This window comes from Petromyzon marinus, chromosome 43, assembly GCF_048934315.1.
Source record: "Petromyzon marinus isolate PM22_M1 ecotype Great Lakes invasive population chromosome 43, UKy_Petmar_22M1.pri1.0, whole genome shotgun sequence".
NCBI classification, from domain to species: domain Eukaryota; kingdom Metazoa; phylum Chordata; class Hyperoartia; order Petromyzontiformes; family Petromyzontidae; genus Petromyzon; species Petromyzon marinus.
The window spans coordinates 7,919,449-7,929,943 of NC_133709.1; the positions used below are offsets into that span (position 1 = coordinate 7,919,449).

Below are 10,495 nucleotides of genomic sequence, written 5' to 3' on the forward strand. Positions count from 1 at the left end.
ACGAAATTGAGTTGAGGTCCATACGGCGTACAGCTGTTTCAATACGGGCAAAAAAATGTTTCTCCCTCGTGATGGGACTGTAGGATGAACGTTCAGATTTATAAGGGCACGGGGTGACCAATAAGGTCTGAATTGGTCGAATACATTCTTGATTTTAAGCTTTCGTGACTGCAGGAATCCATACGCTTTGGTTCTTTCGGTAAAGTCACATAGGTAGAAAATAAAATAAATCACGACGTTTCGGGCGCAACACAAGTCTGCCTCAGCAGCAGACCATGCTTTCCCACCTGATGGCGGACGCTTGTCTTGCGCCCGAAACGTGATTTATTTATTTTATACCTACGTGACTTTACCGAAAGAACCAAAGAGTATGGTCTAATACAGTAAGCACTGATAAGGGGTTGACAGGTATGCATCCTGATTCCGTGTGTCCCAAGTTTAATTTGGTTGAATGCACCAAAATGCAAGCAGGTATTGACACACCACGAGTTCTTCAAATGCATATAAATCGGCGTTTTATACAAAACCTGTAGCGTACAAAGTTCATATAAAACACTGCGGACAAGAATGGTATGAACAATTGCCACACGAGTTAGGGTTGTAGAGTTAATGTCATCCATTGGGAATTTGGCAAGATTTGTCAAACAACCTAAGGGTGTCCTTGTAGGTGGAGGTTATGTGGGAATGCGGTTTCAGGAAAGGGCGGTCCTGCACAGATGCCATATTTTCTGTCCGTCTGCTACAGCAGAGGTGTAGGGAATTCCAGCAAGACCTACATCTCTGCTTTATTGACCTGGTCAAGGCCTATGATACCATCAGTAGGCCTGGGCTCTGGGTCGTTCTTCGTGCGTTTGGAGTACCTGACCCTCTGCTCACGATCATTAAGGACCTTCATGATGGTGAGCGGGCCCGGGTAAAACTACGTGGCCGGGAGTCGGAGCCATTCCCTGTACACCTTGGGGTGCGACAGGGATGTCCTCTGGCTCCCACATTATTTAACATTTTGACCACGTAGTTCGTGAAGCCTTCAATAGCTGTACCGGGGGAATCTCCATATGGTACAGATATAATGGGAGGCTAATCGATGCCCGGGTGCGGTCAAGGGATGGCTCTCTATTGCTCAACCACGTTATGTATGCTGATGATTTGGTAATAGCTGCTCAGTCAGAGGAGGAGTTGGAGACGCTGCTGCTGAGACTGGAGCGTGCCACTAAGAGGTGGGGCCTTACCATCAGCCCCACCAAAACTAAGCACCTGCCTGGGTATTTTTTACCATCGGACACTCCACCCCCACAACTCCCAATCGGTGATGGGGCAGTTGTGGAGAGAGTGGAGAGTTTCCCATACCTGGGCAGTGTGCTTATGACTGGCTCCAGTTTAACAGCAGAGGTCTCACTCCAAATCAGTCGAGCGGCAATATCTTTTCATCGGTTGCGTAACGCTGTGTGGAAGCTACCTGGTCTGTCGCTCCGCACTAAGCTTCAGGTCTTCTCGGCCACGGTCATTCCCTCCCTTCTCTACGCTTGCGAAACGTGGACCCCCCTAATGGAACATCTTCGCCGTTTAGAAACATTTAGGCTGGCCTGCCTACGATCCATCCTGGGTTTAACCAGACTGGATTGTGTGAGGAGCTCACAAATCCTTGAAAGATCTGGGCAGGGTCCCATCGGTGAGCTCCTCCGGCAGGCAAGGCTGCGATGGCTGGGTCATGTAGCCCGCATGCCCAGCCATCGCATGCCGAAACAGCTTTTGTTTGGCCGGATCGAGGGGGCTAAGCGGGCGCGGCACGGGCTAGAGAAGAGATGGAGTGATGTGGTACAGGAGGACGTGGAGCTGAGTGGACTTGCCGATGACTGGTACCAGCGGTGTCAAGATCGGCCTCTGTGGAGGAGGCTCGTGAAGGACGCTGCTGGGCAGTTGGAGGCAGTCGCCCTCCAACAACAACGGAGGGCGGAGGAGCGACGCTCAGAACAACGAGCGGAGCGCCGGGTGGCTAAAGCACAGCAGGTTGGCACAGTAGGGGGCACAGGTGGTGCATCAGCCAGTCATCTAAGTCAGTCGACCCGTGGCACCTGGGTCTGCCCCGTGACCTCCTGCCAGCGGGTGTTCGACACTTCACGTGGCCTCAGGGTGCACATAGCCTGGCACAAGCGTCGTGGTGACGTCACCGCCACTTAGTGGCGAATGGCGGTTGTTGTTGTATGTGGGAATAGCTATTTAAAAAGCTGAGTTGTAATTATGCCTCTGATCTGCAAAACAACTTGGCTCGGGAGGCATCAAAGAAACCTGGTTTTCTTTTCCGCGCCAAAGCCTCCTTTATTGGTACTATAAAAGCACACGTTTTGCGAGGGAGGAAAAAAACCAATAAGCACCTCTACAGTAAGATACCTGCCTCCCCATACGGTTTACCCGTATTCTTGTACAGGGAAATTGAGTTTTCAGGTTTATACGGCGTAGAGGCCATTTCAATAACGGGCATTTGTTTTGCCTATTTGTGTTTTTCTATTTGCATCTCCCTCGTGATGGGACTTGTAGGATGAACGTTGATATTTATAAGGGCACGGGGTGACCAATAAGGTCTGAATTGAGCTTTAATAAGCTCAGCACATTGATTAGGGGTTGACAGGTATGCAGTAATACCAAAGGCTTCATCTTCTTTGGTTCTTTCGGTAAAGTCACGTAGAATGAGAATAAAATAATAAATTGATAAAATAAAATAACGCAATAAAACTCTCACGACGTTTCACGACGAATATCAAAGGCGTTTATTTACACTAAGCCCAAGAAACTATGCGATGACGTCATGTCACACCCCCTTTCAAATGACGTCACGCTTAGGGGGGGCTTCGGCCAAATGACGCGCGTGCTCAAACCGCGCGTATACAGTGGCGGGACAGTGCAAAGTAGAATGAAGGCAACGCCGTCGCTGAGCAATTAGTGCGCGCGCGCGCAGGCATTCATTACCTCGTCAACCACCCGCTTCGTCAGCCATGGCCTCAGGTCAGGGAGGCTCGCTGCCTCCCGGAGGCGGTGGGCAGGGGTTCGCGGGCCCGGGGGCGTTGGGGGTACTCGGGGGTCCGAGCGGTGTCGGGGTAGTCGGAGGGGGAACCGGAATCGGTGCTGGGATGGGGGGCGCCGGTGTCTCCGCCGGTGTCTCCGCGGGGGTGCCCGGGCCACGCGAGGTGAATATGGCCTCGCTGTGCCGCATCGGGCAGGAGACGGTGCAGGACATCGTGACGAGGACCACGGAGATCTTCCAGATACTGCGCTACATGCAGGTGAGCGATGGCGCCGCCGCTTCATCGTCGTCCGCTGCGGTCGATATCACTTGTTTGGGTGAAGGCCACCCCGGTGTGGTGGTGGTGGCGGCGGTGGTGGGTCGGTTGGTTTACGGGTCAACGCACAGTTCGCAAACCACTGCGCCACCGCTCCACCCAATACATTAACAATACAAATATGGATCATTGTGTCGATCCTCTAGAGGCTGGATGACGGGCCACCCCATGCGTTGTTTTAGTCGTGGGGCTGTGTGGTTGACCATACTTCGCCTTTGATGGTCAGTGCGAGTTGGCGGGAAGGCACGGTTCCAAGGGCTTGAACTACAAACAAAAAGAGTGGCCAGCAAAACAGAGCCCTCTAATGATCGCGTTTTTCGATTGAAGCAAGGTTACGCGAACTTTGCCTGCAGCGACACGCGTATCGTTTCCAAGACGTAATCCTTCACGTGGCCTGGGGTATTCTCAAATCTAGCCACGGGGCAATATCCATCCCGCTGGCCGTTAGTTCCACACTCCGGAATTAATAGCCAAGATGAACCTGGTATTTTTGTAGTACACGCCTCACTATCTGTCCCGGTGCGTCTCGCTCCATCCCTGCGCGATCACCAACCCCACAGCATCATCGCCATTCGCGCCCTGCGCCCCGACACCCGCGTTCGATTTCGCGACCACAAACACCAGCGACGATTATCTGAAGCAGTCCTTGGTCCTCACCTTGGTTGGCTCAGCCTCAAAATTAATGCCCTGGTGTGATGTTGTCAAACATCGCCACTTGGGAGACAAAGGCGGACCCCGGTCGCGGTGCTGGCCACCCATCCCCCCCCCCCCACCGCGTGTGCCTTGCCTGCCTTCATAGGTGTCACATTCGCTAACAGAACTTGACTCTACACTCTACAGTTCGTTAAAGGCTATCCGGCGATGGGGGTCGTGGTGGGGATGATCTCTGTCTCTATGATTTGTGCAGCTCCCCAACGGCGGTTCGTACTTGCCGAGCACGCACGCCGACCGGCTGAGCAAGCTGCAGGAGCATCTGCGCCAGCTGACGGTGCTCTTCCGCAAGCTGCGTCTCATCTACGATAAGTGCAACGAGACTTGCTCCCTCCTGCAGCCCGAGGTGCCCGCCCCCCACACACACACACACACTTTGGCAGGGCGCGCCGCCTCTCCACAGCCCCGTTCGCATACGGGGTCAAATCTCAGGGTTATTTACGTCGTAGGCCTTCCATACAGACTCTCCCGGATGAGCACGGTTGGGCTGTACGCGGTGCGAAAGATGTTCAACGTACACACAATGTAATAATCGGATTCGTCAGTTTGTCCTCGAAATAGCGGGGTAAATGTCATTGTGGTGGTGCTAATGTATTTTTATGCTATTTGAGAGCTTGCACAGCTTTACATTTTATGCTAATTCCTTTGTCAAGGCGTCTTTTCTGTTTACCCACTCACAGCTTAAAGGAGGCGACCTGCGCTTGACTTTTTTCACTCCAACGCTGTCCTCTGGACAGCTTGGTCCCTTCACCTGATGAAGGCCACTTGTGTTGTGGTCGAAACGTCGTGATTTTTGTTGTTTTATTTTTTACCTACGTGACTTTACCGAATAGAACCAAAGAGTATGGATCCTTGCAGTCACGAAAGCTTTAAATCTAGAAATGTCAGTGTTCCCTAAATGTCAGTGTTCCCCAAATGTCTATCCGTTATGGTGCGCGTCCTGGGTTCGATTCCCGACTCGGGCGCCTTTTTGCGTCGAGTTTGTATGTTCTCCCCGCTGTTCTGCACGGGTTTTCTCCGGTACTCCGGTTTACTCCCAAAACTACAAATGCCTGCAGTGTAACTGGTGTTGGCCAAACATCCCAACTGATGAAATTTACCTACAAATTATTCAATTATGATTACACATAGGAATATCGCCTCCTTCCGAGAAACTTGGCAGGACCCTCCTGATAGATTAAGAACAGTAATAAATAAGCACCATGCAAAGCGCATTTACAGCTTGTAATGTTATTTGTATTTATATTGTGAAAAATATATAAATCAATATCAGGAAAAGTAAAAAAAACACCACTGAAACCACCTAAAAATCACAAACCTATTCTGGAATGCACAATCCAATGATGTCGCAGTGACTGTACAGTACTAAATTGGGACAAATGGAACAAAACGTCGGGCATAATGCAGAAAAATATGCAGTACAACCCAAAAAACACATCGCAGAGATATAGAGAAACAACTGCGAAAACATACGTAATTGTAATTCCACACGTTTTTGGCAGCCATTGTCTGTTCATTGCCCTTGACCGAAGCCGTCTCGTTTGCAATTCCAGCAGCACATTCCGTTTATAGAAGAGGAGTCGCCACGGACAGAAGAGTGGAGCCAGAACTCGGCGGCCCTTCGCTTCGCTAATGAGGAGCGGCGTGACATCTCAGAGGTGTGAAACTATTCGCCATCGCCATCACCGTCATGGCTCGCACCATCATTATACAGTGGGAAAGGAAATTTATTGACTCGCGTCATATTACGGAGAGAAGTTTAGACTTAATTTTTTCGCAATTTTATCCAAATTGTGTTATTGGTATGAATGTCATGAGACGATATGCATTCATTGGGAACTTTCAAAGAGCAGCAGTGATGCTAAGACATTATCAATGTGACCCGTTTTTAAAAAAAGGTTGTACACTTGTGACTGCGCTTTAGATCACCGATTCGTTTATTGATTTGCTGGTGGAACTGTCCTGTTCTGTGTGGCTCAGAAACTGAGACAGAAGAACCAACAACTGAAGGTGATCATGGACCAGCTGAGGAACCTGATCTGGGACATCAACACCATGATGTCTTCCCACAGCTGAATACATCACCACATCCTTGATGAAGGCATATTAGTGTTACAATGTCCCCCCTTCCATTGTTGAAGAAATCTCTGGTGCCATTTCTTAATGCTGTGTCAGATAAGACAAGGGTGCTGCATCGAAATGTATTATGAACTCTTTTTGTAAGTAAACATACATGAGTCTGTTTCATGAACACTGCTTAACTGGAAAAAAAACAGTAATCCAAGAAACTTGTAGTCTGACAGACATAAATGCATTTCTCTTGTATTCTTATTCAGGAAAAGCGTTCTGTATCTAATGGTACATGAGTCATATATCAGATAACATCAAGTGTATCTGATGCAATGGTTTCTATATCAGATGAGATGATAGTTCTGTATTGATCAATCAAGGTTATGTATTAGATAACATGGTTTCTCTTGCCTCAGGTTTCTGTATCTGATGGAATAAGAGTTTTTGTATCGGACCAGGGTTCAATATCGTATGGATTAGAAAGGTTTTGTATCATATGAGGATGCTGTATTAAATGAAACGATGGTTCTGTTTCGGATGGGTCACTGAAGCATGTGTATGCACCATTAATTTCAGACATTTTTAGTTAATGTATTCCCTGCTGCAGATAAATCTTTTTTATTGATTTTTACTTTTTCGTTATTTCCAAATCCACTCTTATTTCTTAAAGCTGTGCATGATGAGGCTGCAGCAAGCAAACATTTGACTGAATTTTTGAAAAAAATGTTACACATCTGAGGAACATTAAAAAAAAAACTTCAGTTGCACATTTGGTGTCAATAAAACATTTCTGAATGTTTTTTTGTTGCACAAAACATGTCCTTTATTACAATGATCATCAACTGCTGGACAGAGGTTTTCCCACAGTTTGACATGTTATAATCCTCCGATTCCATAATGAATGAGGCTCCTGCACGAGGCGATCTCATAATCTGCATCTCGGCGGTGGACTGCAACTCAGGCGCATTCTCTCGTGCTGCTGCCGCTTGATTACCATCACCTGTCCCCTTTCGACCATCATGCCTTAAAGCAACGTGTCTTGCCCAAATTCACCGAACGGTTAATGCGATGTCTCTAATTTGTATTTCATCGCTGATCCAAGTGGTCCTCTTTCTCTGAATGTAATTCAAAGAGTATTCAAATATGCAAGGCAAGTGGTTATTCTCAAAACATGTTATGAAACAATTACACATGCACTAAGTTATTGTTTTGATTTAAAGCTTTCGTGACTGCAGGGATTCATATTGTTGGTTCTTTTGGTAAAGTCACGTAGAAGGGAAACAATAAAGTAATAAAAATATAAAACAATATTTTATTGTTTCCCTTCTACGTGACTACCGAAAGAACCAAGAATATAAGTTATTGTTGTTTGTGGCTTCAAAATAGTTTGGGCATAAGAACATGGTCATTGAAACTTAAACATTTGGTGATACTGCATTGGCAGTGGTACACGAGCACAAATAACAATCTCAACACGTGCATCACTAACACTCAATAGAAACGTGTATAATAGGCAATGTTTTGGGCAATGACTCTTCTGTGCTATGAAAAAAGGCACATTGGCCAAAGCGACACATTGGAATTACCGTATTTTCCCGCATATAGCCCGCATACGCATATAACCCCATAGACGCATATACCCTGCAAAAATAGCGTTTTGTGTAAAAAAAATTAATATAGCCCGCACCTCCATATACCCCGCAGGGTCTTGTTTTGTTTGTAAAAATTGTTATACCCCGCGGGTTATATGCGGGAAAATACGGTATATATTGAACCCTTAAGAACCCCTTGTTGCCGGGCGGTGGTTGCTTTAGACGCATGTAATCCAGCACTGTCGAGGCAAGGATTGGTGGATCACACACATGTGTGACACTCCACGTGGGAGTCGAGGTGGAGTCATAACCTTGTCTGGGTAGAAGGTGGTTCAGCAAAGTGTGCACTTCCCACCTGTTCCATCTGTACAGGATTTCATATTGCCCCCCCCCCCCTCTAGCATGTAAACACTCATTAATTGGCTGAACACATATATAGAGAACCGCAGAGCTGGGAGGGTGGGATTTGGCCTCGGCTCAATGTCTGGTTCCTGCCTTCCCTGCGTGTCTGGTTCCTCCTCTCTCGATCTTCGTTTTAATGTAATGCTTTGCGGCGGGGCGTTACAAGTTGAGGTCATGAGCCTTTTAACAAAAACAATTAAGGGGTAAAGCCGCGTATGCACTCTGTGAAATCTAACACAAAAGACGTGAGCCGCCAGCGCAACCCATGGTATCCGCACACGTTCATATTTCATACAGCGAATGAATAAACCCATGCCTTAAAATACCCAACATCGCCTGCCTATTGGCTCACGTAATAATTATAACGAGGGCTTCTCCGCATATTGAAGATTCTTCCGGAAGAGCAGCAACCCAGCACTTTCCAATGGGGGGACGTGCTCGGTGGGGTAATCTTCCAGAAGGAGAAGTAGTGGGGATTTAATTGAGGTTCATGAACACGCGAGGTTTCTTCCGGAAGAGGTCGAGGAATCGGCGAAATTTTGAAAGGTGGATTTAACGATAAATAGATTCATTCCTATTAAAACTTTCGTTTAATAATTGCTTTTATTTTACCAGCTAAGGCCTACTTGAGCTGTATAGCCCCTTTTTCAGAAGCGACCAACGAAGTGGCTTATCGTGCGGAAATGTAGTACAGCCAAATACTCCGAAACGCGTGTGGGCTCTAAATGTGCAGGGAAAAAACGGGACTACTCGGAGAAAAATACACGCAGGGTCGAGATCGGACCCACGACCTCCTGTATACCAGGCGAGGGAGTTCACAATCCCAGACATTGAATATTTTGAGATTTGATTATCATCCACCGCTGGATGAATATGCCTTCCAAAGTCGGTTTAGACATTCTGGATCTCTACTCTTTGGTTCTATTCGGTAAAGTCACGTAGGTAAAAAATAAAACAACAAAAATCACGACGTTTCGGCCACAACACAAGTAGCCTTCTTCAGGTGAAGTTCTGTTCCTTCACCTGAAGAAGGCTACTTGTGTTGCGGCCGAAACATCGTGATTTTTGTTTTATTTTTTACCTACGTGACTTTACCGAATAGAACCAAAGAGTATGGATCCTTGCAGTCACGAAAGCTTCAAATCTAGAATATTCTGGATCTCATCATGTTAAACACGTTTGTTGAACATGCTGCTAAGATTGCTCGCTTCGACACACGCTCCTTAATAAAGCCTGTAAATAGGCCGACGGATAATTATTGTTTAATGCGGTACACAGGAATGCATCTCTGCGTGTACCGAACCGTGAATGGTGTGTGACTTTCTCTTGTCCAACGCAACGCGCACATGAAATGTGTACAAAACATCGTTTAGTTTCGTACTTTAGTTGAATTTTTCCATCGTGATAAGCCACTTCGTTGAGCTATCATTTGTGGCCAGATCGATTCTGAAAAAGAAGCGAATTGCTCCAGTGGGCTTTGCCTGGTAAGGTAAAAAAATATATATTTAGCTTTGTTTTATTTGTACATGTTTTAAGTGATTTGTTTAGCGTTCCTATACTTTACACTCCGAACGTGTTTTTTTGTGTCGTAACGTTCTGACCTGCCCCTCCCCTGCTGCACATTTGTGAAAAAGAGCTTTATGGGTCATCGGATTCCACCAGTATAAATAAATGCATTGATTCTGATAAGGAAATAAATAGGCCGACGAATCAAAACATGTTATTTAAATGCGGTACACAGGAATGTATGTGTTTTCCCTTGTCCAACGCAAAGCGTACACGATCTCGTGTACAACAAAAAGAAAAGTCCATAATAGTTTTTTTTGTAATATCGCGTAAATATAATTGTGTCGTAAAACCCGCCACCATTTGACACAGCCAATTCGGGGTTGTCACGTAAACAAGACGTGGCAATTTAATTACACGAGTTCAGCACACCGGTGTGTTGGAGAGCAAATCCACGTTTCGCCAGCAATTAAAGAAAACTTTTCATAACAAAAGTAGTTAAGTAAGAAATGGATTTGAATAACAAATTAGACCCAGACAAATTCGATCATTGAACAAAAATTCACGAGCGACACCCACCAACCGACTCGTGCGAATAGTCGACCCGCTGCGGAATCGACTCGTGCGAATAGTCGACCCGCTGCGGAATCGACTCGAGAAGAATAGTCGACCGCGTGGAATCGACTCGCGCGAATAGTTGAGCGCGTGGAATCGACTCGTGCGAATAGTCGACCGCTGCTGAATTGACTCGTGCGAATAGTCGACCCAACCGTGGAATCGACTCGCGCGAATAGTCGACCCAACCGTGGAATCGACTCGCGCGAATAGTCGACCCAACCGCGGAATCGACTCGAGATGATTCTTCCGGAAGAAGGGGAA

The 10,495-nt window shown here is 46.8% G+C and overlaps 1 protein-coding gene across 2 annotated transcripts; it reads left to right on the top strand.

Moving 5' to 3' along the window:
• The first annotated feature begins 2,828 nt into the window (after positions 1-2,828).
• Positions 2,829-6,915, top strand: MED30 (mediator complex subunit 30). 2 transcript variants are annotated; one of them, XM_032970336.2, is made up of 4 exons: positions 2,829-3,278; positions 4,243-4,392; positions 5,603-5,704; positions 6,027-6,915. In XM_032970336.2, exons 1-4 carry the CDS (start codon positions 2,991-2,993, stop codon positions 6,120-6,122), a joined length of 636 nt encoding a protein of 211 aa, XP_032826227.1. In that variant the 5' UTR covers positions 2,829-2,990; the 3' UTR covers positions 6,123-6,915. The 2 variants fall into 2 exon arrangements, with proteins under 2 accessions (XP_032826227.1, XP_032826226.1); XM_032970335.2 differs by having other exon boundaries at positions 2,835-3,278; positions 5,600-5,704.
• Positions 6,916-10,495: the final 3,580 nt, after the last annotated feature.